Source organism: Crocodylus porosus, unplaced genomic scaffold, assembly GCF_001723895.1.
Source record: "Crocodylus porosus isolate Cpor-Errol unplaced genomic scaffold, CroPor_comp1, whole genome shotgun sequence".
NCBI lineage: Eukaryota > Metazoa > Chordata > Crocodylia > Crocodylidae > Crocodylus > Crocodylus porosus.
This window is the reverse complement of record NW_017728925.1, coordinates 9,444,530-9,471,954: the sequence shown is the minus strand read 5'-3', so window position 1 is coordinate 9,471,954 and position 27,425 is coordinate 9,444,530. Positions and strand designations below refer to the sequence as shown.

Sequence of the window (27,425 nt, the reverse complement as noted above, 5' to 3'; positions counted from 1 at the left end):
TCCCACACCTGGCTAGGCAGCGCTTGCCCCTGCCCCCTCCCTCACCGCAGGGGGTGTTGAGCTACCTGTTCCCCTTCCCTCCCCCTCCCCTTCCACCACACCAGACTTAACCAGCTGCTGGCTGTGCTCCTTGCTGCTCAAGTGCTGCGGCTGTACACAGCACAGCATTTATCATCCAGATTATCAGCCTCATTGGGCTGATATCCGATACAGCCAGTTTTCTTTTATATCCGTACTGATCTGATATTGGACCAATGTAATGGTGCACCTTTAAAGACCTGTTCAATTATTCCAGCATTTTAAAGCTGAAAGTATTGGAATTTGGATGATGCTCATAGTTGTTCTTTAAACAGGCCATAAGACCTTTAAAACTCTGTATGCATTTGATAAAGTATATTTTATGGTAAATGTGCTGGGACACTTTCAGAGCTGTTAGAAATGTGTGATGACTTTACACAATGTTAAACAAGGGTTTTGCAATATATGTGAACGCTAGCCAATTGCCTGTCAAGAATGGCGGAGGGGGAGAGGGCTGGGATGGAGTGCTGCCACCTAACGCCCCATGCTACTGCTGTTCTGCCTCTTGCAGGGAGCAGGGTTTGGGAGCGCAGCTTTGGAATCATGGAGCACTCCCCCACGCTTGGCGCGCTCTTGCTGTTTTCGTCAGCCAATCAGTGTGTGAATAAAGTGTTATGGACAGACAGACGGATTTAGGCTTTTATAATATTAGAATACTGTTGCACTTCAAAATCATAGATTGTAGCCCCTCTGCCTGTTGCAGTGTATTTGCCAGAGAGTTCTTCAGCAGTCTCTCTTCTGACCAGTGCTGAAGGAGTATTCTGGATGCATTAAACTGGTTCTAGCATCAGGGGAAGTTGCTTTCAATGAATACATTAATAAAACTTTTCAGAGCTAGGTTAAGTTAAGACTTTTGGGTAAAAGGTACCGTCAGTTGTCAGGCATATAGGAATACACTAACTTGACCTCTAGTGGAGTCTCTCCTGTTGTGGGTGATGAGAAGTGTGGTTTGACTATTCTGCTTTTGCATACCAGGGGAGTACTGGGCAAGTTGCATAGAGATGGTGGGTCAGAGTTCTTTTGGCTGCAGTGTTTGGGAGTCTTGTAGGGACTGGGCGAGGAATCCAAAATTCATGCTATTTTTATCAGTTTAGGAACACTGACCGAGAGACTAAAATTCTCTCTTTATAAGCACTCCAAAGAGTTCTTGACAGCCACAGCAAAGACTCTCTTTAAGGAGAAATGTGGCAATTGGCTTTGGCACAAGCAAACCCCACAGCTGCAATGCCAGCTTATTAAAAGATTTGGCTGTTAGCCTTGTAAAGCTGGAACTGTGCTAGAGGGTTGGATTTGATGGTCTATGTGGGGAGCCACCTGGCTTGTTCATTGTCTGCAGTGCTTACTCTGCCTTGATCCCCAGGGCTAATGAAACATTTGACTGGGGCATAAGATGTGGGGAAGGGATTCTGCATACCTTGGGCTCACTGAGCAACAGTAATGAAAATCTTCATCCATGCTGTTCAAATTTTGGCTACCAGATATTGGCCTCCATGCACTTATATGTATACACACTGCAACATATGGCAATTCTATATGTCTTAGAGGAAAATACTTATAAAATGTAGATAAAGGAGAGCCCCACCCTTCCTTCCTTTCTCATTTCAATAAACTTCAGGCAGCGTGTGCAGACCTAATTTCTTATGCTGGTGTACAGGAAGTCCTAGATACGAATTATCGGGATAAGTGATCACGGAACATTCTTTAAATTGCACAGATCATTCTAGTCTGCACTTGCCAGTAAACTGGAGGAGTCTGGTGCTTATCAGGTGTACTAGCCAATTGCCTATCAAGAATGTGGGGGGACGGGAGCGGGCGGGGATGGAGACCTGCCCCCCCTGTCTGGGCCCTCTCCCCTTTCCGTCCTGCTGCTTGGGGTCTGGGCCCATTCCCCCCCTCTGGGCCTTTTCCCCTCTCCCCTGCACTGGGCCCGGGCCCACTCCCCCACCCCACATTACCTGCAGGGAGCAGGAGGGTGCGGCTGCATCCCCTGTGTCCCCATCGTCATAGTGGTGGGCTGTCTTCTGTCAGAATGCTTCTTCATGCTCTGATCAACTGTGTCAGCCAATCAGAGTGCAAATAAAGCATTACGGACAGACAAATAGATTTAGGCTTTTATAATATTAGAATTCAGCTGAAGCTTTTTATTCATAGATGTTCGGGTCCGAAGGGACCTCAACAGATCGAGTCCAACCCCCTGCCTAGGCAGGAAAGAGTGCTGGGGTCATGCCTATCCAGTCTTTTCTTAAAAACCCCAAGGTAGGGGACAGCACCACCTCCCTTGGAAGCCCATTCCACATTTTGGCCAGCCTTACCATGAAGAAATTTTTCCTGATATCTAGCCTGAATCTGCTCACTGTCAGTTTGTGACCATTGTTCCTTATTTTACCCCAAGAGGTGCCATGGTGAACAGAGCATCTCTGATCTCTTGCTACGTTGATTAATTCTGGCAAGTGGTAACCACCTAGGAATTTGGACCTGACTTTTATGGGTTGTAGAAACAACAATATCTCTGACATGATGTGACTTTCATGTAGTGAGGGGATGTCTCTTGCGTGAATGTACTCTGTGTTGCCAACTTGTTTTTGCACTGTTGAATTCTTACTGGATAGTGCACTTTTTTGCTTCTCTCTCAGATGGATTGGTCAGAAGAAACCTGCCAGCTTGCAGAGACTTGTTGGAGACTAATCAACAAAAAGTAAAAGATCTTAAGCATCTGTTGAATCTAGGAGCTGTGTAGCCTTGAGCAAGGGTCAATGGACAATATTGTTGGTCTTTCATAATCAGCACTTTTGAACTGGCAAATAACTTGGGGGGGGTATAATTTTCTCTCAGTTCTCTTTGCTGAAGTCTCCTTTTGAAAACAAGTGTCATAATCCTGGCTGTAGGGGAGGACAGTGTTAAACTAAAGAATGGTGTAGGTGTTGTGCTCTTCATTTTAAAAATAGGTTGGTATGTAAGATGGCAAGATTTAGTACAGTCATTGGTACTCTTCCAATTAAAGAACTTGATTTAAAAGTAAAATCACTTTTAAATGTCTGAAATGTGCTATGTAAAGTGCATTAGGGCTTTGCACTGTTATTTGGAGAGAGCTTTACAAAATTATTAGTTATATAGCATCTGCTATATTCTAGCATTCAGGGCCACGCTGTCATTTTGTAAAGTGTGGTTTGTGAGTGCACTTACAGTGACTAGGAAGGTGTCAACCTTTGTTCTTGTGCACATGTTGTTAGAGGATATCTCTCTGAGCCTTAGGCACAAGTGCAGTTGGAGGGATGTTTGTAAACTGCAGCATCTCTTCCCCCAAAGTAGATAAGCTAATTTTAGTGCCATATCAATAAGGAATGTAAATGATATGCAACTCCAAGAGACATTTCTGTAGGGTAAAATTACTCCTCAAGGCAGCTTGGGTTAGAGAAAATACTTTTGCTCTAAGAATGCTAGGCTGTTAAAACATCAGGTATGTGAAATGGCGGGACCCATCAGTACTTGCACTGGGCTAAATATGTTCCCCTAAATGCTTCAGATGTCACGAAGAAGAGCACTAGTGCCTTTCCTACACGGCTCCTGGGGTGCAATGTTGCCTAACGTCCAAGATTACTGAAAGAGAGTAATTTCACACTAGTTCTGTTCTTGGGGTTTAACCTGCTGCAGTTGATAACTGGATGCATACTAGGAGGTTTAAAATGGTACTTGCTGGTCCAGTTAAATCAGGGATGGCAAAATGTGGCCCACCAGGCCATTTTATCTGGCCCGCGGGGCCCCTAAAAACTTTAGAAAATTAATATTTATCTGCCCTATGCTGCCTGTTGTGTGGCCCTCGATGGCTTGCCAAAACTCAGTAAGTGGCCCTCTGCCCAAAATAATTGCCTGCCCCTGAGTTAAGTGGACAGCTCTTTAATATCATGATATTCAGTCTGCCCTTCCTCCTGCCTACCTCCTCTCCCCTTTCATGTGACTTACATGATCTCATTGAGAACTCACTGTTCAGTGACCCTGCTGGATTCTGGCTGTGTGTCAATTCCCCTCCTCTGCTATCATATTCTTCTGTATTTGTCCCTGATTACCAGATGACTTGTAACATATCGACTGAAATACTGGAGTTTATTGTGGCATAAGCTCCCTCCAGAGGTGGTGCAGTCACCTACCCTGGAGGCTTTCAAGAGGAGCCTGGACAGTCGCTTCACTGGGGTTGCTTGTTCCCAGTTGTCTTCCTGCCTAGAGTCAGGGGGCTGGACCTGATGATCTGCAAGGTCCCTTCCAGCCCCTAACAATCTATGAATGAATCTTTTGACTTGGTAGAAATGATAATGCCATATGGGAGTGTACTTACCTATAGTTAGAGCATACACTCCCATAAGGAGCAGTGTCTTGTAGCTTTACTGTGTTGTGCCCTGTAACAGCTTAAAGCTTAACATAGTTGTCTGTTACTAGAGCCTTTGTAAACAGTTTTTTGCACCAGACAGTTTAATTACCCAAGAGGTGATGGCCAAAATGTCTGGTTCTGACTGCCTGATGCAAGAAGCACTGCCGGGTCCATTCAGCTTCAGCTGTAGAATGTGAAAAGGTCGGGCTAGATCCTATTTGTGTTTGCAGCAATTTCAGTTTAAAATAATTGGGATGTGTTTGTCTCGCACTGGAACACGAAGGGCTAATGCACAGGGTTGCTCATTTGGAGCCAGCACTTATATTCTTTTTGGCTGGGTGTACTGAAGAAAGCTTTGAAATCAGATGAGTCATTGCTCATTCCTGTGGGGTCACTCGAGGAACTGGAGATGGCCTCATCGGCTGCTGCCGTTCCTCCCTCTTGGAGTCAGGGGAGGAGAAAGATGCCGGGACAGGAAATCCAATCAGCAGATTTGAAGCAACCCTTTTTTTTTCCTTTTCTTTTTTTTGCTTCCCCCCAGGTCCTCTCTTTTGCAGCATTGGCCAGCTGTGACAAGCAGATTCTACTTCTTGTTGCAAACTGAAGTGTTGGAAAAACTTCCTTTAAAACCATCCTAAGAAATAAAAAGGTTTACAAATCAGTTTCCCAAATCACATAGGGGCCTTCAGTCACCCTGGCATTTGCTGGGAGAACACTACAGCAGTGCTCAGGCAATTCAGGATGTTTCTGGAGTGTGTTGGGGACAACTTCATGGTGCAAATATTGGAAATGCTTTTCTTGACCTGCTGCTCACAAATGGGGATGAATTGGTGGGAAATGCAGAAGTGGATGGCAACTTGAACAGTAGTGACCACAAGATGATTGAGTTCAGGATCCTGACAAAAAGAAGAAAGGAGAGCATCAGACTAAGGACCCAGGACTTCAGAAAAGCAGACTTTGACTCTTGGGGAACTCATGGGCAGGATTCTCTGGGAAGCCAGTCTGAGGGGAAGAGGAGTCCAGAAGAGAAGGATGTACTTCAAAGAAGCCTTATTGAGAGTACAGGAAGACTAGCAAGTACGGCAGAAGACCAGTATGGCTTAGCAGGGGAGTCTTCAGTGAGCTAAATCACAAAAAGGAAGCTTATAAGTGGAAACTTGGACAAACAACTAGGGAGGAATATAGGAGTAGTATTGCTTGGACATGGAGGGATGAAGTCAGGAAGGCCAAAGCACAATTGGAGTTGCAGCTAGCAAAGGACCTGAAGGGTAAGAAGAAGGGTTTCTACAAGTGGTGTTTGTAACAAGGGAGGATCAGGGAAAGTAGAAGTCCTGGACAATTGGAAAAGGGCAAATATAGTGCCCATATTTATGAAAGGGGGGGAAAAAAGAGGATCCAGGCAACTACAGATTTTTCCTCAGTCCCTGGAAAAATCATGGAGCAGGCCCTCAAGGAATCTATTCCTAAGCACTTGGAGGAGAAGGTGATTAGGAACAGTCGGCATGGATTTGCCATGGACAAGTCATGCTTGACCAGCCTGATTGCCTTCTATAATGAGATGACTGGCTCTGTGGATGTGCGGAGAACAGTGGATGTGGAATACCTTGACTTGAGCAAGGCATTTGATATGGTCTCTCACAATGTCGTTGCAGGCAAGCTAAGGAAGTATGGGTTGAATGACTGTAAGGTGGATAGAAAACTGGCTCGATCATTGGGCTCAGAGGGCAGTCGTCAAGGGCTAGATGTCTAGTTGGCAGCCAGTATCAACTGGAGTGCCCCAAGGGCCAGTCCTGGGCCAGGTTTTGTTCAATATCTTCATAGTGACCTGGAAGATGGCATGGGGTGCACACTCAGCAAGCTTGCTGATGACACCAAGTTGGGGGGAGGCGTAGATATGCTGGACGGCAGAGATGTGGGTTTTCTGGAAAAATTTCCAATGCCCTAAACGGAGCATGATCTGATTTAGTATGTTTGTTTTACTTTTTTTAGTTAAGTATAGTATCCCCATATTAATTTTGTGTCCCAGTAGCCCCAAGTATTTGAACTGAAATACTTGATTAGAAAAAAAAAATAAATACAGCATACTTCATGTGGTTTAAATGTTGTTGTATTCATACAAATTCAAAGCTTTATATGGAAACCAATTATTTTTATTGGCATACTTGTAAAAATGTTAAGGCAATACACAATAGCATGTTACTTCCCTTACATTGTTTGTTTAAATTTAAGGAAAAAAAAAAGAAGAGACTGAAAACGTGACATACTAATTTTAGCACACCCAAAGAACTGAGTATGCCATGCCATGGTTGTCCACTCATCTACTTCAACAAAGTTTAACTCTCTTCCAATAAGGTCATTGTGGCACCTCCATTTTCTCTGTCGCTATCTGTAGAATCGCTTGCATTACTTATTAGTTTCATTTCAGAATCGGATTCAGGCAAATCTGATTCAGAACTACTTGAATCACATTCTCTTTCGCTAAAGGATGGTTTTACCACTGAGTCTATGGGCAAGGGCAACTTATCACACTGCATCTTCTTCACTAATTGTGCTTCTGACTGATTCTTCAGAAGCAAGAGATTTTGAGAAATGGAAGCAAGCTTAGTGGTGCGTTCATTTGTTAGTTCTTCTTTTGCCTTGATTGAGCCGAAAACCTTCCAGTTTAGTTCACAAGAAGCTGCTGTTGGGGAATGCTTAGGATCCTTAAAGCAATCTTAGACAGCAGTCGGGTGTTACAGTATCCCTTCCAGCATGAGAGGAGACACGATCTCTGCTGCCCGCCAAATGATGTCTTTGCTCTAAAGTTTTTTTTTTTTTTCATTTGTGTGGTACTTGGCATTGTCTGTCATCATGGCTATTGTCATCCATTCATTGTTACTAATGAGTTTTATGAAACAAAGAATTTTTAGAAATGGAAAATTTGCTGTGGAAAATAAAGCACTAGAAAATTTTCCACCCCACATCTCTGCCGCATGGTAGGGTTAGGATTGCGAGAGACCTAGACAGATTGGAGGATTGGACCAAAAGAAATCTCATGCGGTTTCAGTAAGGACAAATGCAAAGTCCTGCACTTAGGATGCAATAGTCCCATGCATAGGTTCAGGCTGGGAGCTGACTGGCTGGGCAGCAGCTCTGCAGAAAAGGCCCTGAGGGTTATAGTGGACAATACGTTGAATATGAGCCCATAGTGTGCCCTTGTTGCCAAGAAGCTAATGGCATCCTGGGCTACATTGGTAGGAGTGTTGCTAGTAGGTCAAGGGAAGTGATTATTCCCCTCTTTTTAGCACAGGTGAGGCCACATCTGGAGTCCTGTGTCCAGTTTTGGGTCCCCCACTAAGGAAAGGCTGTGGAAAATTGGAGAGAATCCAGCAGAGTGCAACAAAAATGGTGATGGAGCTGGGGTGCATGATTTCTGAGCAAAGGCTGTGGGAACTGGGCTTATTTAGTCTGAAGAAGGGAAGATTGAGAGGGGATTTAATAGCAGCCTTCAACTACCTGAAGGGTGCTTCCAAAGGGTATGAAGCTGGGCTGTTCTCACTGGTGGCAGATAACAAAACAAGGAGCAGTGGTCTCAAGTGGCAGCAATGGAAGTTCAGGTTAGATGCAAGGAAAAACTTTCTTAGTAGGAGAGTGGTAAAGCACTGGAGCAGGTTATGCAGAGAGATTGTGAAACCTCCATCCTTGGAGGTTTTTATGACCTGGCTAAACGCAGTCTTGGCTGGGATGATCTAATTGGGGCTGGTCCTATTTGGAGCAGGGGGTGGGAGTAGCTGACCTCCTGAGGTCCTTTCCAACCCTAATTTCCTATGATTCTAAGATGCTGAATTTCACTTCAGGATCATGTAGGCAGAAAGGGAAGGAGACAAGTTTGACACTCTGGTGTTGGAAACAGCAGGTCATAGAAGTTGCCAGGTTCGCTATGACATGGGCTACCTTCTGAATGAGCAGAGAGAGCATGTGGTCTTTTTTTCTCTCCACCCTTCTTATTTCCTAATCACAGAACTTCCCCATGGCAGCTGACACCATCATTTTAATACAAAAGTGTCATGGAAAGAGCTGTTCTATATTTAGCTTTCAGGAAGTAATTAAAACAACTCAATTGTCCTTTTTTCTTTCTTTCATCTTCCCCCTCCCATCTGTTCTCCTTTCTCTCTAGTTGGAGAGACTGCCTTGCTCTCGTCTTCTGTCTGGATATTCTAATCCCATTTTTGGCTATATGGTTTAGTTTCAGACACTGGAGCTGTAACCCTGGGTGGTCACCCTAGCCACCTGTACCACATCCAGTGGGCTTAAGGTTGAACTGACCTACAACAACCTTAAGTACCACCAGCAATTTTTTGTCATATAAAGTAATTATAATAAATTTGTTAGTGTGTACACTGACAGGTTGTCTGCATGCCACTGGTGGTGCCTGTACCACAGATTGGGAACCACTGCGCTAGGTGTTTCTCTTCCTTGGAGAGCCTGGACTGGAAACAAAAAGAGCTAACATGAGACCAGCTTATTCTCAAGGGACCATCTTCAGGGCCTTCAATATGGGACTGCTGCTATATGGATCATCTAGTTCTCGATTGCAAAGCAGATGGCACTGAATTGTGCTGTTTGGTCATCATTTCAGTGTATGGGGGTCTGGACGTCTCTGGTTGGTACCAGATGTGTTTGTTGCGTCTCTAATTACTCAGTTGGTTTCGAGCAGTCTTGTTTTTTGGTGCCTTTGCTAGATGGTATTTTATAGAAAACCCAAATTTTGTTAGCCAGTACCTCAGGTCTAGCAGAGCTCCCTTTAGGCATCCAACCATTAACTGGCTTTGTATTTTGTAACTTTCCTTTACAGGCTTGCAGGGTGAGGAGTGCACAGCTTTCTTATACGTGGACTGAAAAACAGGAGTTACAGTGGAAGAATTCCTTTGAGGCTTAGCTTAGGGGACAAAACCCAGAGGGCTTGGCTGGATTTCTGCTTTAATTGCACCTGGGCATAATATCATCCCCTGCACGGGCTTCTGTTTGTGAATTACTGGTCTCTTCAATTCTGTGCTATGTCAAAAATTATATAATCTTAACAGTAGGTTAGTTCAGCAGAGAAAGTATGGAAATGTACTTCAGCTGCCTGAGTAGGCAGGGAGAACAGATCATAATTAGAAGTCCACTGGGGACAGGTCAGGTATTGTTGCACCTGTGTGCATGCTGCCTTTGCAGTTTCACTCTCAGGCTTAGTGAATGGAAAGCTGGCTTGCAAGAAGTCTAGTTTAGACAACTAGGTTTGTTCACAAAAAAGTAATTTGCTGCTTTAGCTGAGTGAGGATAGAAACACTTGAATCTAAGGGATTTAAAATGGGAATAGTTCCCCCTGTATAGCCTATAGCCCTTGACACTCCCCCCCCGGCTTATGTTTATAGTCATTCTGCCTATTGCCCTGGCAAAATTCTTCAGGCTAGTGGCAAGGCGTTAATAAGACTCTCCCTGTTTCTGCCCCTCCTCTGTCCCCCCACACACTTTTTTTAAAACCAGAAGCTGGGTGTCCAAGTAGACTTTTTAAAGCAGAATTATCTTGTGCACTCTTAACTAGTAGGAGGGGGTTTTCCTGCATTTTCATACTTTTTTGTGTTAAGTTCTCTTTTCGGGGACTCCTAGTGTAGCAGCAGTAAAATACTTACTTGAAAAGGGGGTGTAATATTGAAGCATAAGATCAGCATTTTGTAGCTTGAAACTCCACAGACACATTGGCAATGTGAAGCCTCAGTAGATTTTTTTTCCTTCTTTTTGGAGAAGACTGACCCCAGGGAACCTTGTCTCACTCTGTGCATGATTCTTTAAGATTTGAAATATTGCTTAAGGGTTCATCGACTTGCTAATGTTAGTAAGTCCATTGAGGTATAATGTTTCACACGCAACTGGAAAGCTTGCTTGCAAAATGAGTTGCTACTTAAAGCTTATAATTACGCTGGCACCTCTTGTTGCTATTTTCACTGGTAACATCTGCAGAATTGTAGAATTTTCTGTAACCCTTTGTTCCAGTAATCATAATGGGCTAAAAACCTAAAAATAGATCACCCTTACTGAGAAGTCAATTCCATACTTTTCCTCCTTCCTGTGCCTGTGGTGTCTGTGCATAAGGATGGAGAGAAGAAAGCCTCTAATTGTATTCTTCCCTCTTTTCCAGCATCACTTTTGCCTGATATCCATGACCATGTCTGTGGATTCCTGCTGGTGTACTATATTTTGCTTATTTTAAAAATTTTTCTGTTCCAAAATGTCCAGAATCAAAGTAATAATATTTTGCTTGATACAGACTGCTGCTGCACTCGTTATAGTAAGAACTCTAAAGCATCGCACAAGGGGGCTACATTACTGCTTTGCTGGGATCCAGAGAGCAGCATTTAATATCCATAAAATGGAGAACTGTAACAAGTCATCTACCGTGGTCCGGCCAGTTAAACCAAGTGCTATATGGTGGATCTCATTTGCACATTTACTACAGAAGTACAAAGTATGAGCATCTGGAGAAGTCAAAGCACTTTTACAAAGATGGGTGTTGTCCTTGTTTTATATTGGGAAACTGAGGCACAAGGTAGTCTGGTTTCTTGTCTAGGGCTATGTCTGGAGATGGTTGCAGTTCTGGACAGAAATCGGGAGTCCTTGTGTCTTCTGTTGTGTCCCCTAGACTGTACATCCTGTTGGGTCGGAGCATGCAGAGGCTTCAGAGAACCCTGCCTGGATCTGACTAGTAGGATGTAGTTTATTTAGAGTATATTGGGTTCCTTATAGAGGAGAAATTATGAAAGCTGTAAAACATGCTGTGTTATTATGGCATTAACTGCCAAATAGCACCAGTGGAATGTAAAACAAAACTGCTAGCGTAGTGGCTATCTATAATAGACTCAAGGGAAGGGCACACAGCTAGAGGTCGGCTTAGTTATGGGTGAGGGCAGTGGGCTGTTAGCGATTGAGACACCAACTGCTTTCCAACAAAGACTCCACCGTAGCCAAGTTTGATCAGTGCAGTGTGTGATTATTTGGGGTTTTTATAGTATAAAGAAGCTGTGTCAGGGCGCAGTTAGGAAGCTCAGCGCATTTCTTGTAGAGGGGGTTTCATCACTGGTACCTGCTAAGGGAGCCTCAGACTTTCATTCTAGCGGTTGCAGTTAACGCTTCTCTGCAGGACCGCCTGGCTGCATGTAAGAAATCAGCCGGTTGTACACTCTTCTGATTGGGCGAAGATTGCTGGTTTGAATAATGAACATGTTAGTGTTGGGAGAGGTGATTGGCTGGGCACTGCTGCAGTGAGAATGCAGGCTGGATGCTCAGGGTTTCTGCTTGTTTGATGTGCTGTTAGATGAGCCAGGGAGAGCAGATTAATTGGTAGCTCTGTGATGCTTCCCAGAGTGAACGGGTCTATTCTAGCTTTCCTGTTAAATTCAGCATCTGGGCTTTTCTCTACAACCTTCTTCTTCAGCTCAGCATCGTTTCCTCCATGCTAGAGATCCTGTGCTTTCTATTCTGTGCCACAAGAGCTCTGATGCTTTTGTACAGTGAACTGCTTGTCAGGCCAGGCACGACTGCAGTAGCAGCAATTTCAAAAGGCAGGAAGTGGCTGTAGGAGTAGCCTGTTAAAAATCTGAGCCACTGGAGTTACTGGGTTGAACCTCTTTCTGGCTGCTGTGCAGATTCCCATTTTGGGGTGCTTGGTAGTACAGTCACATCTTTGGCAGCCGGCAGCCACTGATTGTGCAGGATTTCCCTGCCTGGGACTCTCACTGAAGCAGTGATGCTGCAGATCCTCTGGCACTTTCTGTCTAGCCTCTTTCTCAGGGCTACGTGCCAAGGTCCTACAGAAGGAAAAGAGGATAAGGCCAAAGAGATGACCCCAGTTCCAGACCCAGGGGACAAGGGCCCAAAGCTGTTGGGGAAGTCACAGGACAGAGGAACTGATTCTGCTGAAAGGAGACCAACTATCTTGCTGGTGGTTGGACCCGCAGAGCATTTTCCACAGGTAATGGGATTTTGAGGGCCTTGCTGAGGGTTGGCTTGTTTTGGGAAGCTCAGAAGTCTGCCTACCTGAACAAAGGGAGGTGGGGAGGGGATGTGCGAGGGGAGGTAGAATGAGAGCTGCCAGGAAGGAAGAAAGGGATCCTGGGCGTGGGCTTTCTAGATGTGTACTTGTGCAGAAGGGGGTGGGGGAGGACTTTTGTAGGAGAGAGGTTCTCCTGTTGTTTTCCCCCAAAATGTTTTAAAAGGCGACTTCACTAAGGATGCTGCTGCTTTGAAGGCAGGGTGGGATACCGGGGGGCTCCAGAGTCCCTTGGCAACTAGAAGGGGAGGTCTAGTTTGAGAAGACAAGGAGCAGTAATATTGGCTACTAGAGTTGCATGTGCCTCTGCCTTTGTGATGGTGACTAGTTAATGGGGTACATGGGGTATTTTGGGTATTCTGAAGATACTTTTGTAACATGAGTATGAGGAATGAGTGCTCTGTAAATACAAGATAATTCTGCTTTTTGAACGGGCTAGGTGCTGACAGTGTTACCTGAATGCCGGAAAGAACTCAAGTCTGCTAGAAGCAGGAGGGATTTGCCTCTGGGAAGTCAGTAGTTTTCCAGAGAGCATGGAGAAAAGATACTGAAATGAGAATGGAGATAGAAACTTCTTGTGGTGGTGGTTGGGGAGGAGGCGGGGAGGGATGGTGGGCAGGTCTAATAGCTGGAGATCAAGCCGTGAGCCTATTGTCTGGGGTGGACAGACAAAAGCTGTGTAACCAGTTGCTTGGGGTGCTGCAGCCTGGGGTAGTGTTACAGTAACAGTTGGGTACAATCTCACTTCTCTTAATTCTGTTAACATTTTAAAGAGGGAGAGAGAGACTCCATGTTGTGGAAGTCAGTGTGGGGATGAGAAGGAATGAGCTGTGAGGCTGCAGTTTCTGTTTGTTATAAATGGAGTGATCTGGAGTGTGGGGAGAGGGGGAGGTGGTACCAGCCAAACTCCAAGTTTATGGGGGCCAGAGAAAGAAAGTATGCTGGGAGAGTTGACTGGGCTTCAGGGGGAGTAGTGAAATCTGGCCCTCGAGCTGCCTAACCTGGTTCCCTGCAAGGTATAAAGGCTGTAAGTTGCTTTATCAGACAGCTCTAGTCTGCTCGTCCCATGTGGTGCATGCAAATTAAAATCCTTGCAGCTTCTGGCTTTGGATAGAAATGAGCAAGGTGATATAAGAGGATGTTATATTCCCTGTCAGAGTCTAAGAACATGGCAGGGACTCTGCTTCTCTGCTGGCTGGCCTGTGATGGGTGCTCCATGCCCTTTGTGAGGAGAGCTGTATATGCCCACTGAGAGCAGAAGAGGGGTTGAGTATGGAAATGACAGTGAAGAGAAGCTTAAAGAGGACGTGAAGGAAATAATGAGAGGAGCCTGGGATTAAAGCTCTTAAGTGTAACTTCTTGGAGGAGGAGGAGAGTGACAACCACTGAGAAAAGTCAGTCTGTTCTCCAGCTGGGTGTCATTCCTAGTGTGGTGATGAAGCTGATATCTGTCCTGTTGCTTTCCTGTATGATATACAGAGTCCGTTCCCTGCATAGGGCGCTAAAATTGGTTAGTGCAGAAAGAATTGACTACACCTCAATCTGCAGGAGCAAGGGGTAGTGAAGGAGTCCAACTCAGCATCCAGGTGGGAATTCTAATTGTCCTTTGCTGTCATAGAGGAGATCACTGTTGTTGGTTTTCAGATTATGGGAGAAGAGGGGCGTGTTGTTCCTGCTTCTGTCGCTGAATGGCTATGACCTTGGGTGAGTCTCAACTCCTCCAACTACAGTACTCAATTGCTATACATATGTGAAGATTAACAACTGTGACCCAATTGCTGTGATGGCTTCACTTGTCCAGACAAATCTGATGAATCAGGTTCCAGAGCTGAGACTCTACAGACCAAAGCTTGCAGTTGGCCTGGCTTTGCTTGTGTGTTGGGTTGGCTTACAACTGCACATGTGAAAAATCTTAGTGCACATGTGATGTGCTGGCATGCTTATCATGTGTGCACAGAAAATATCTGATAGTGACGCCACCGCCAGGACGTGTCATTCTGATCCGTGTGTGTTGTCAGTGGGAGAGGTCAGCTTTCCTGGCACTACCTTCAGGTGAGATGTTGCTGTTCTTCTGGTGTGGCCCTTTCCCCATTTCCATGGCTAGCAACTGTACTTTGGGTCAGCTCAGCTTGTTGCTAACAAATGATTAATTCCATCTCCTGCTTTGGATCTCTGTTCACTCTCCATTCATGACCTGTTAGGATTGTACAGTCAGTTATAAGCCAGCTTCCAGGAATGAAAAAAAACCCCACAAATGAATAGGCAATGCCTTATTCTGAGCCCATAGTAGTTCTCAGATATCTTCATGCACAAGTAGTAACCCACCAAGTGGTTTCTGTCACAGTGAAGTAGTATGTTAGTTTTCCAGCTGGTCACAGTTTCCCAGTCCACTTTTTTTTTTTTTTCAGAGCCTGTAACAAAGTAGATGCAAATCTGTACAACTACCTTGTGAGCTGCTTCATTTTCTTGAGTGGATGTGTTTTTGCTGCAACTTCAACTATGATCTGATGAAGGGATGGTGGTAAAACTGGAGAGGAAGCAGATGCTCAGGAAACTAGAACCAAAGGGACCTGGAAGGATTAAGGTTAAAGCAGCCACAAGGAGGTTTGCTTCTTGCTGCCAAGTCTCCACCAAGAGAAAGGGGGAAAAAATGAAACCATTAAATGGTTGGCATTAAAGCAGGTGCATTCATTTTAGCCTAGGATACCCTGAAGAGAGGGAGAGGCTTTGAGAACTGCTGGGATAAGACATTTTTGCAACTGGCAGAGATGGGTCTTGTGGTCTTGGGTTGGGCTTCCAAAAACAGTCCTTGTAGGCAGGCTGTGCACAGCAGTAGCTGACTTGCATATGTCCTTGGCTAGGTGGTGCGGCCAAGAACGGAACAAATTCTTGCAGTGCTCAAGGTACCTGCTACATTTTTTGAATGACCTTAAGAGTAAACTTGTAGTTTTCTTGGTAGAAGTTGCAGGAAGTTCATCAAAAGAGACTAATGTAACTATGAATCTGTCCAGTGATTCTTAGGAGGAGTAACTGGGGGGATTAGTAACGAAAGATCACAGGAATGGGTAACTGTCAGTGTCTAGCTTCTACCTGGCATTTGACAGGTAAGGAGCAGGAGAGTCTGATGGTGAGGTAGGCATTTGGTGCAGCTTTTCACTTCTAGGGCCCTCTGCGTTTGGGTGTGTCGTCTCATCTGTATGACTGTGCAACTTGGCCTTGCACGCTGCAGGAGGATGCAGACTGGGGCAGGCAGTCATGCTGCAGCTTCAAAAAGGCCGTTGTTATAATTGTGTGAAGTGTGGAGAAATCGATTGTTACCCAAGTAATGCAGGTCTCAGATGCTTTAGAGAACAATTTGCTTACCTATGCCAAGATTTCGAAGGTCCCTTGAAACGAAATCCTGACATATGCTTATCTCTAATAGCATGTGCAACCGTGGAAGTCAGCTGCACTCTGGCTGCTTTTCTTAGCTCCATTGCTGTGCAACTAATACCCTCTTCAGAAATGTCTTTCGTCTCTTTTCTTCTGTGACGTAGGGGCGTGGGACTTTCTTCCTGGAAATGCTCAGTATTCCCATTGTCTCAAGGTGCCTTGCGTAGGTGGAGTTCACGAGAAAAAATCTGCATCCTGCTGTCATAGCAACTGTGCTGTCAGGCAGTTGTAGCAAAAAATGGCATCTGGGAACCTGTGGAAGTTGGGAGGGGGAGGGAGGCTGTCATGGACGGGGTAGTGGGGTATGTCTTGAGTAGCATCTGCTCCTACACCTGCTGGGGGAAAACCACTTGTTTCAGTTAGTCTGTATGAGAGATTTGCCTTCAGCTTAGGCAGAATGTTTTCCAACATTGGTTTTAGTGAGGCTTGGTCTTGTGGGGAAGGTGGGGTACACTGTTGGCTTGGAAGTAGCCCAAGCTGCTGCAGCTGATCTCTAAGAGGATCAGGATTCAATGAGAGGATCCTGTTTTTTATTGAGATGGACGTCAGAGAGGAGAAGGTTAAGCCCAGTTAGGTAACTGAAATGAAGGGTCATGATGGGTGAGATGGCAAGGAGAGGGGTTAGGAAAGCAGTAGTGTAGTCACGTACTTGGAACTGGAGATGGAGAGGGAACCAAGTTTTGCTTAGTGGAATGTGACTTGCTTTTGTAAAATCCTAAAATTAAAGCCTCAGATTAAATATGCAGTGTGCGCAACTCAACCACTGTTCCATGATCAGCTTGTAACAACACTTCAGAACTGCAATAATCTGGAATAATTTTAAGACCTCATGTATTCCTGAACGGTAGAAAATAATTCATTTACTGATCCATGTTAAATTGTTGCTGGCCAAACAAACCTTGTGCCAGAATGGACAGAGCAGAACAATTCAGAAAATGTTGCTTGGTCCCCAGTGGCATGTAAAATATCTATTGAGGTGGGTTAAAGCAGTTTAGCAAAGAGTCTTCCACTGCATGCAAAACAGTAGTGCTTTGGGAAGCTGGAAGTTGAGTGATTCATGTATCCGTTTCACTTGATAGCCTTTCTGTGGCCAATCTTGGGAACAGAGACCAGCGAGCCCCTTGGGTCTTTAACTTCCAATTTAAATTCCACACTAATCATCTGGAGAATGAAGCAGTAACAGATCTGGTGTGCACTACTACTTTTCTCTTTGTACTTCAGTACCAGACAGCAGGGTGTGTGACATGGGCCCTATTTGATTCGGATTTGGATTCGGACCGAATTGGAGACGGTGATTTGATTAGTTGATTTGGGTCACCGTCCGTGATTAGATTTGGCCGAATCTGAAGATTTGATGCTGATTCGGAGAGGTACCAGGTGTGGCTTGTGAATGATACGATGCTGGGGTGGATGGAGCATCCCACAGGAGCGTGGGGGTGGTCCCCTGCATGCTCGGCAGTGAACCTGGAAGTCGACCGGAAGTACGGGGGGAGGGAGGCACAGGTGGGGCCCCAGTGCACTCCCTGGTGGACTTGTAAGTGCTGCCAAGCACACTAGGGAGCCCCCCATGCTTCTGTGGGACACTTCATGTGCCCCAGCATCGCAGCATTCACGAGCCACCTGCTACCTAGAGGTATGTAGAAAAAACATTTAAAGCTGTCTGTCTGAATTGCCGAATCAATTTGGAGGGTCCCGAATCGATTGAGAGAGATTGAAGGGTCTCCTGATTCGATTTGGATTTGGAGATTTGGCCACCAAATCGGTCTGAGTCTCTGCCAAATTGAATTAGGGACCGAAACTTCGCACAGCCCTACCAGACAGTACTCAGGACCCAGTTATCAACATCAGCCTTCCTGGAGCCTGCAGTCAGGGTATCAGTGTTGTAAAGGATGCCAGACTCCTCAAACCACACCCTTCCCCAGTCTGACAAGCCCTCCTTGCACAGGTGCTTGCTTACCAATTGGCTTAATAGTAAATTGGATAAGGGAAATGGGATGGATATGCAGGCAGGTGCTGCCCTATGCTTTTCACAGTGTCATTAATTACACACACAATACTTTTTCCTCTCCTCTCAGCTATAATTAAATCGCTTGGTATGAGAATGAGTTGTCATCTCTGCTGTACTGAATTTCCCAACACAGAGATGAAGAATGGATTTGAAGCATGTGCAGTCAATCTGGTTTTTGATTTAATGGCATCTTAGAAGTCTGTTGCAGTAGCCGACAGTCTTTCCAAACATCTCATTGCTACCATATATTAACATGCCTCCAAACAGAGCTGGCATCACCCAAACTCCTTCACAGTTACTCTGGATATTTGTAAGTGATTCTAATGATCCTTTTGCTACATGGCAGCTTCCTCCACACGTGGACCCTTCTGGGTTCTCAGCAGAGCAGACTATTGAGAGGGGTGTTGGAAACAGTGGATACATGGAGTGTGTTGCTTTCTATACATTTTATAAAAAGAAAACTAAGAGATAAAGACAACAGATACTGAGGATCAGGTGCTATTGTATTGTGCTCGGTAGAAGCACCTGGAAAGGTATGATTTCTTCTGTTCCGAAGAGACTTATTTGAATTTGAGGCCAGAAATGGCATCCGAGCATTGTTATGGGGATGATGAAAGGTCTCCTAGGTTCTCCTGCTTTTGCTCCTGTCTTCCCTCTTAGGAAGAAGTCCCTTGGTGGCTCTGCCAGGCCCAGTTCTGCATGGGATTGTCCTGTCTGGGGTCAAAGACAAATTTGGGTGAGGATTGATCTGGGATTAAGTGAGAAGCTTGGGAAGAGTTAACTCTGCAGCAAGCATGACGTGAAACTGCCTGGTCTTTCCAAAAGCCTTGTGTTAAGCAATCCGCAGCTCGTGTTCTTGTCAGGGATCCAGTGTCTAGTTGGCAGGCGGGGAGGGGACTGCACAATGAGCCCTTCCCTTTTAAGTAGAAGGGCAGGGCCTGTGTGGCCAATGGCAGGAGCGCATAGACCGCTCATAGGCATGTGTCATGAGACTTACCGGCATTTCCTCTGCACTTCTCACTGAAACTAGCCCCACATCATTCCACTCGCTTCCTTCCTTGCGTGGCTGTATAGGAGGGCACCTGAGTCGCTGGCTCAGAAATATGCTCTGCCTCTGTTTGTATGTGCCAGTGTTTGGGGAGTCCAAGGCAGAGTTTGAATACTTTGAATCGAAGGGGCTGCCTGCTCAGCTCAAATCTATCTTCCGACTCAGCCTCTTCATCCCTTCCCAGGAATTCTCTACCTACCGGCAGTGGAAACAGGTATGGCTTGAAGGGGGTGTGGTGGCAAGGATGGTGAGGGTGTTGGGAGGAGAGGGGTGGAAAGCAATGTATGACTGACATGCATTGAAATGAATTGAACTGAGGGGTGGAAAGCAATGAATTGAACTGACTGACTAATGGGAGCAAATTCATGTTGGCCTTTGCTACTAATAAATAATCAAAGCCAGAAGGCCTATGCTTTGTTCTCTTCTCCTGTCCCTTGCTGTATGCTGTTGATGCCAGCATGGGGCATTTGTCTTTCTTCCTCCTTAACTGGGATAAGCGAACATGAGGAGCATGAGCTAAATGCCCTTCCCCCAGAGCTCTAACTTCCTGTATATATCATCCTGCTGAACTAGGAAGTCAGAAACCGACTGATTAACTGCAGAGTATTGTGGTGCGCTCTTGAGAGTTGGTCTTAAGTTTGTCTTCTCTGCTCTTAGAAAATCTTTCCTGCCTTCCTTCCTTTTCATGCTACTTTCCCTCCATCTCTTCTTGTGCCATGCAAGCAGCTCTCAGACTGAACCCCTCCTGAGAGATGAGGGTTGCTGAACCAGAGGCACACTGTCAGCAAATGAAGATGGTGACAAACTCAGCACTGTTTTAGCAACCATCCTTAAACCATGCACTGAAATGCAATGGCCTAGTCTACAGTACAACCATTGCCATGTAAAGTACAGGCTGAAAGAATAAACATATTAGAAATGTAATGTTGTCCCCCTCTTTTTTTCTTCTTTGCACTCCATCCCCTCGTGTTCAACGTGCAGTTGCTGGCACTAATTTCATGGCTAATGGCCATGCTATCAAGGACACTGGCAGCTGATTTTTTTTTTTTTTTTTTTTAATTGGCAAGCGTGACAAGTGGCTGGACCTAAGAAAGATGTGTGCATAGCAGACTTGGGTATGAGGAATTGGGTACCCTGCCTGGGTACCCTATACAAGTAGTCATGAAAAAATGCATGCCACTGAGCAAGCATAGATGTCAAGCTGGACCTGCCTGTAGACCACACTGTGAAATGTCTGCAATGGTTCCTGTTTGCTTTTGAAGGCAAGAAGCCAGATGTATATGTTCATCTGTGTCCCTGTTGAAGACAATGGAAGGTGATATATGCGTCCTTGCATAAGCTGGAAAGAATCCAGGCCTTTGATATGAGCGTAGACGTGTAACTTTAGAAGCAGTTTGTGTTACTACTAACCTAATGAATTTTGGGATAGTTAATTGGCCAGGCCTGCATCTAAAAGATGGTGTCAAATTATCAAGGCTCTTGTAATCCCCCCTTTCCCTCTGCATTGGACTTCTCTTTGACGCACTCTTTATGGAGATATCGTGGGAGGAAGGGAATGTAAGCATTTTACAATGGCTATGATTTATGGCCGTGAATTGCTCAGAGTTATTGGCTAGAGGGAAGCCCTGAATCAGCTATTTGACACTGATCTGCTGACATGCCAGAGGTGTTGGTCTATCTATAGCCTACAGATTGAAAAAGGGGCCCTATCTGTGTCCTGTACAGCAGTCATATGATGGTCTGCAGACCAGAGACATTTTGGGCATATCTCAAAGGTCACTGCAGCTGGGGACAGCACCTTGCTTTTTAAAGCTCACAAGCCTGATAAGAATGTTTCTGAGGTGCATTGGGGCCAAATTGACCACAGGCTGAAAAAATTGAAGTGAAGTTGGCTTTACATATTGCCTTTGAAATAATGCCATTCTGAAGCAAACACATTAGAGTGAGTTTTAGATATGGATAAGGGCGGGGACCTGGGGGTCCAAAACAGAGCCGTCACAAAAGCCATGCATTATTTGCATAGTGATTTGAAAAGCAGATGAAAGAGGTAATGTGACTAGACAGTCACTTGCTGCTGAGGATAGGTCACTAGTTTCTATAGAGGAATTTCATGTAGTCTAAGGCAGTTGATAAGCATGGAACAAAGCAGGAGCTGACTGAGTCGGATGATTGCAGGCCAGTGCTTGCCTACATATTAACAAGTAGTTGTGTGCCTGAATACAGATCGGGTGTGGTACTGCCACATGTTAGAGGGAGTTAATTTCAGGTTTCCTGTCTTTCTCCACTTATTTTAAGCTCTCCGTCCTACAAAAGTAGTGTCTTGCTTAATTTACATCTGTAGGGAGCTTACATAGTTTCAGTTTACATAGTTAAGCCATCCTGCAGGTATGTACTGCCTAAAGGCAGCTGCAGTGCCAGCCTTAGCTTTGGCATTGTCCCCTGGAGCTGGACTTCAGTTTGACCACAGGCTTTTGCTGGTTGGGACTGGTTATTTCCCAGTGGTGGTTTCACTCGGTAACTTGGTATGAAACTTGGCTTTGACTGTTCTGCTTAATGATGTGGACGAAAGTGTAAATACACCCGAAGGGGCAAAGGAACTGAGATTTTGTTTATTTTTATCTTCCAAACAGAAAATTGTAAAAGCTGGAGACAAGGACCTGGATGGGCAGCTGGACTTTGAGGAGTTTGTTCACTATCTCCAGGATCATGAGAAAAAACTGAGGCTGGTCTTCAAGAGCTTGGATAAGAAGAATGATGGTGAGACTCATTGTGTAATAGGCACAGATCACTGGCTACTGCAGGCCAAATTTGCAAAATGTGTGCTATGAGTTCACTGCCTTCTTTCTTGCAGGCCGTATTGATGCCCAAGAAATCATGCAGTCCCTTCGTGACCTGGGAGTCAAGATCTCTGAACAGCAGGCTGAGAAAATCCTCAAGAGGTGAGTATTTAGCTGGCATGCACGTTTCAGTTGGCACGTAAACTCTAAGAGGGTGGTGTAAAAAGTAGCCTTATCTCCACTTTTCTCCTTACACGCACTCCTTACCAACTGCAGCTTCCCCTCCTACTTACAATCTCTTGTTGCTCTTTGACATTTCTGTGTATTGAAAATTATGATGCCATATTGCATTGTGAAGGGATAAGAGCAGCCACCCACTTCCTTGTATGCACTCTTATCTGAAACTGCAGGGCCAATTCACTGGTCTGGTACAATGCAGTAGAGCAATGATCTGATGCTGAATCAGACTGCCGGGCTGTGAAGATGGAATTCCATCTCTAGCATGGTGACCACATGATGGATTGAGAAGATGTGACTTTCATCTGTGCATATTCTAAACTACTGGACAGTAGTTCCTTGCATCAGAATCACTGAGCCTGGCAGCTAGAGTCTGACTGCCTTGCTAGCTTTTTGTGGGGAGGAGCATGCATGTGAGCCTGTCAGCATCCCTTACTGCCCCGTTGTCCACAACTTGCTGCTGTCCAGAAGGACTGTTTACTGTACTGAAATGCTTAACACTGTATGCATGTGGCACTAACACATTAACAACCACTTATCTGCACTGTTTTTCCTATTTCTTTCTTTTGCACCCTTTCCTCTGTCTGTCAGAATAAGGATGGGCCATTTCTGGGGTCCTGTCACCTAGTAAGTATCTGTGGAACTTCAGTCTCTGCCAATTACTTACCTTCCCTGTAGTGCTAAGTTTGTTCATATATTCATATGAGGGGGCTTGAATCCTTTGTGGCTAGTGGGGAGAGAAGAAGGAAGATAGTTTCCCTACCCCCTGCATGGTGTGGCTTGAAAGATTCCCTTAGCTATGCCTTATACTCCAAACCTTGGAGCTATTTTAGTAATTGCTCTGAGCTGGGAGGGGACAAATAATATTACCTGTGGTGCCTGATGCTCATTTTCTGTTTGTCATTAATATTTGCAGCATGGATAAAAATGGGACTATGACAATTGATTGGAATGAGTGGCGCGACTATCACCTGTTGCACCCAGTAGAGAATATTCCTGAGATCATCCTGTACTGGAAGCACTCCACGGTAAGAGCCATAAAAATTGACTCTTTAGCACAGCAGGCCTGATCCCTTCCCCAGCTTCTCAGTAAGGGTCCCACTTCTCCACAGCTTCTATCAGCACTGTCCATCTTTTTTTTGGTTCAATAGCTGCCTTCTAGCCCCAGAACCTGGCTGGTTATCTTTTATATATCGCTGGCATGGTTTCTGAAGTCCCTGGCGCAGCTGACAACTGTACATTCCGAGAGAGGGGAGAGTGGGTGAACAGGTTTACTTGGATCACAGCTCTGGGAGCTAATACTAGTGACCAGCTTCTGCTAGTTCAGAACTTGCCAAGACTAGAAACTGATATGACAGGCACCATTTTTTTCAAGATATATTTATTCAGTACTGCATATAAATACGTAACAAGATCAAGCTGGCTGTAAGCTCTGGAGAGGACCAGATCTCTTTCAGCACCTGACTGCTCTCGGCTAGTAAGTTTGATCATTAAAGCGATGCACTTTGCATTGGTACAGCCGAGGGCATTGGCAAGCCTCCAGGTAGCTGAATAGGGCTTATGTGAAAGGTTTCCTTGGGTGTTTTGGGTGTCTTCTAGCAATGACAGTTCTTGTTTTTCACTGACCAGTCATAACACTTTAACATTTGTGGGCAAGCTGGGGATTAAAATAGCAAGCTTGCGTTGACTTTGCTGGAATGGTATTGATACTGAATATGGTAGCCTTCTGAAATAGTAGATTCATTGGACATTCTCAACACCATGTTCCCTTGCAGATCTTTGATGTGGGAGAGAATCTGACAGTCCCAGATGAGTTCACAGTGGAAGAGAGGCAGACAGGGATGTGGTGGAGACATCTGGTTGCAGGTGGAGGTGCGGGTGCTGTGTCCAGAACCTGCACAGCTCCCCTGGACCGGCTGAAAGTGCTCATGCAGGTAGGACAAAAGCAGAGGGCAGCTTGAGTCTGACGGTGTATGGGCTAATGCTGTAGGGCCCTGTCCCAGTGAAATGGAACCTAAGAACCGTTTCATGTTCCAGTGACTCATTCTGGTGGGGCTCAGTTTCAGTACTTCCTTATTGGAACATAGAAGCCTTTGGTTTGTACCAAATATCTAGCCATAGAAAAGCCACTCTTGACTAATTAATCATGTGCCTTTTGGACCTGAGCAGATGAAGGTCAACAGCTGCTGAACCTTGTGCTTAACAGCATTGGGAAACACTGACTTCCATGAAACTGGGTTAACAGTCAGTCTCCTGAGGCTCCCAGTTGGCAGGGCCACTGGTTCTAGGTTCATAGCGATAAGTGCAATCAGTGTTAACAGAGTTGTGAAAGGAGGATTTTGGACTTTGCTTAGCAAGACTCAGCATCGACTCCCTGAGAGCCCTCTTCACCCTTCCTGGTGTCAGGGTCTGTGATGGGTGCACGAGTGATGTTTCTCTTGCTTTTCCTGTTTCTTTTGGGGGATGGGGTGGGGGCAGGAAAGGGGAGGTTCAGGTGGATTAATTAGTTAATTGAAGTCAGGCTTTAAAAGAAGCTTTGCTTACCTTTTGTAAATATGTAGGCAGGATTAAAGCCTTAGTAAATCTCGGGCCATATAAGAAATGCCCTTTGTCCTAGGATTACACAGGCATGTAGAACTGTCGTAAGCAGGACTGGAACTGATCCAAGCTTTCTCTCTTCCAGGTCCATGCTTCCCGCAGCAACAACATGTGCATTATTGGTGGCTTTACCCAGATGATCCGAGAGGGTGGGCCCAGGTCATTATGGCGTGGGAATGGCATCAATGTATTGAAGATTGCACCAGAGTCTGCTATCAAATTCATGGCCTATGAACAGGTGAGATTAAAAGCATACAGGAGTTTGGATACAGAAATGTCAGAGGACCCTTTTTTCATTTTGGATTGGCTGTACATGGAATAGACAGCAATCTGTCATCTGGGATACATGTATGGTGCCACCATGACCACTATGTTGGTGCTTAGAAAACTCTATTCTCCTTGGGTGGGGGAAGAAGTCTTCCATCCCAAGGCAGAGTTGGAAAAACTGGATGGCATGAAGTCAGAGTAAAGTGATACTAGTCTATGGTTGAAGGTGAAGGGAATGTTCAGGTCTGACAGAAGCTGAATAGGGAAATGAGGCATGAAAATGGGGAGGTATTTTTTAGGCCAAGTTAAAGAGCGGAGAGGGGGAATGTAGCCCTGTGGGTCAGTTTGACACCACTATGGGAAGATACCAGCTAAAGTCACTTTTCTGTCTTTGTCTCTACAGATCAAGCGGTTCATTGGCAGTGACCAGGAAATACTGAGAATTCACGAGCGACTACTGGCTGGGTCTCTGGCTGGGGCAATTGCACAGAGCAGCATCTACCCGATGGAGGTGAGGTGTCTGGCCAACATCCTGTGGTTGGCAAAGTGATTGTGTGGAGAGATTAAAATGTGGAAACAAGCATCGTGCTTGCTTTGCGGTTTACTGTGTTGGACATTACAAGCACCTTTCTGAATGGGCTGCCAAAAGAACTTGCCAAATAATGGGACTGTAGTGATACAGGGATTGGAGGCATTTGTCCTTCTGCCATATAGCTTTACTCATAATAAAGGTATTGGCTGTTTTCTTCCTTATGCTAAAGGTTTTCATGTTCTCTTGGGCTTCTAGGTTCTGAAGACACGAATGGCCCTGCGCAAAACAGGGCAATATTCGGGCATGCTGGACTGTGCCAAGAACATCCTCTCGAAGGAAGGAATGGCTGCTTTCTACAAAGGCTACATCCCGAACATGCTAGGAATCATTCCATATGCCGGTATCGACCTGGCAGTCTATGAGGTACGGGGCTTAAATAGTTTCTGGGGGAGGGGAGAAATGCCAGTATGCATGGGATCATCCATGTTAAGTTCTTCACATAGCCTGAAAAACCCCAGTCTAGCACCAGTGTCAGCCTTGTGTCCTTGCTTTTTGATGAGGATATCAGCACCAAAGGTGTTAATCACCATCTCTCCCAGGCATTTTAGTGGCAGCAGATCAAGAAAATCTGAGAAGCTAGGATCATGTCCTTCCAGTCTTTTCTGGCTGATATTGCATAGATCATTCTGAATCTTAGCCCAGGATCCTTCATTACCTGGCCCACTCTTGCTGCCTGGTGGTCTGTCCTTCTTTGCTAATCTCTGGCTTGTTTCTTTTAGACGCTGAAGAATGCTTGGTTGCAGCGCTATGCTGTGAACAGTGCTGACCCAGGAGTCTTTGTTCTTTTGGCCTGTGGCACCATGTCTAGCACCTGTGGGCAGCTGGCCAGTTATCCTCTGGCTCTTGTGAGGACACGCATGCAAGCTCAAGGTAAAAGCAGTTTGGACATGCTGGGGATACTGTAGCATGGGGGTTATGCAGTATGAATTCATGTTGAGCTGTGTGAATCACAGGTGATCTGGTGGAGCCTGCAGCCATGCAGAATTCTTACCTGTGAGATTCTAGGCTGCCTGTTTGCCAAGGATGAAGGGGAGCATAGGCTTTGTGCTATCTGTTGCCATATGACAAAGTTTGTTTCACTAACTTTTCAACCTTTTGGCTTTGGTCAGTCTATGAGCTCTCTGAGAGATGGCAAGCACACGTGGCAGGGCTGTATTTTGCTGCCTAATCGGAGGTTATGCACTGTCAGTACTATCAGCAGAACACAGGAATCTCCAGCTTGTATGAATGCAAATGCTGTATGCTATGCAGGGATCCTGGTTTTCTCTGCTTTAAAAAACAAACAAACAAACCACTCTTCGGTTAAAAAAAACTAATCCAAAATCCACTTTTTTCCCATAGTTTAGTGGTGTTTCAGTTTAATCACAGATAAATGTGATTTTTGAGTTACTTTTTTAAAATCAGAAAGTGAGGATTTTTTTTTTTTTTTTTTTTTAAATCAGAGAAGACCAGGGTCCCTGGCTATAAGTAAACTGAGCAGTAGGGGTGCGTGAAGTAGGCCCTATTTGATTTGGCTCGAATCGGGGACAGGGATTCAATTTGGCTGAATCTGAATCTGAAGATTTGATGCTGATTTGGAGGATCAGCGATTTGGACACAGACACAGCTTTAAATGTTTTTTCTACATGCCTCGGGGTACTGGTGCAGCTCATGAATGCTGTGATGCTAAGGCACGTGGAGCATCCCACAGGAGTGCAGGGAGGGGGCCTCCACGTGCGTGGTGGTGAGCCCTGAAGTGGACTGAATACTTCTGGTCCACTTCTGGATCTGCCAGGGAGCATGCTGGAGCCCCCTCTGCTCCTCCCCGGCTTGCCAGTCGGCTGCGGGGGGGCCCCGGGTGCCCCCCTCAGAGCCAGGAGGCATCAGTTGCTGAGCTGGGGAAACAGGGTGGGGGCCCCAGTGTGCTCTCCAGAGGACCCAGAAGTGGACTGGAAGTACTTCTGGTCCACTTTTGTAT

At 45.4% G+C, this 27,425-nt stretch overlaps 1 protein-coding gene across 5 annotated transcripts in view; it reads left to right on the top strand.

The window, feature by feature from the left end:
• Positions 1-27,425, top strand: part of SLC25A25 (solute carrier family 25 member 25) — a 43,619-nt gene that overhangs the window by 13,250 nt on the left and 2,944 nt on the right. The window contains exons 1-10 of one of the 5 annotated variants that reach the window (XM_019540663.1): positions 11,742-12,431; positions 21,628-21,754; positions 21,849-21,936; positions 22,603-22,638; positions 22,928-23,039; positions 23,787-23,945; positions 24,695-24,847; positions 25,280-25,387; positions 25,664-25,831; positions 26,188-26,338. In XM_019540663.1, coding sequence (XP_019396208.1) covers positions 12,207-12,431; positions 21,628-21,754; positions 21,849-21,936; positions 22,603-22,638; positions 22,928-23,039; positions 23,787-23,945; positions 24,695-24,847; positions 25,280-25,387; positions 25,664-25,831; positions 26,188-26,338 — 1,327 coding nt within the window. In that variant the 5' untranslated portion in view covers positions 11,742-12,206. Of the gene's footprint in view, positions 1-11,741; positions 12,432-18,495; positions 19,212-21,627; positions 21,755-21,848; positions 21,937-22,602; positions 22,639-22,927; positions 23,040-23,786; positions 23,946-24,694; positions 24,848-25,279; positions 25,388-25,663; positions 25,832-26,187; positions 26,339-27,425 lie in introns of those variants that run through there. The other 4 variants (XM_019540664.1, XM_019540662.1, XM_019540660.1 and 1 more) reach the window with 4 other exon arrangements.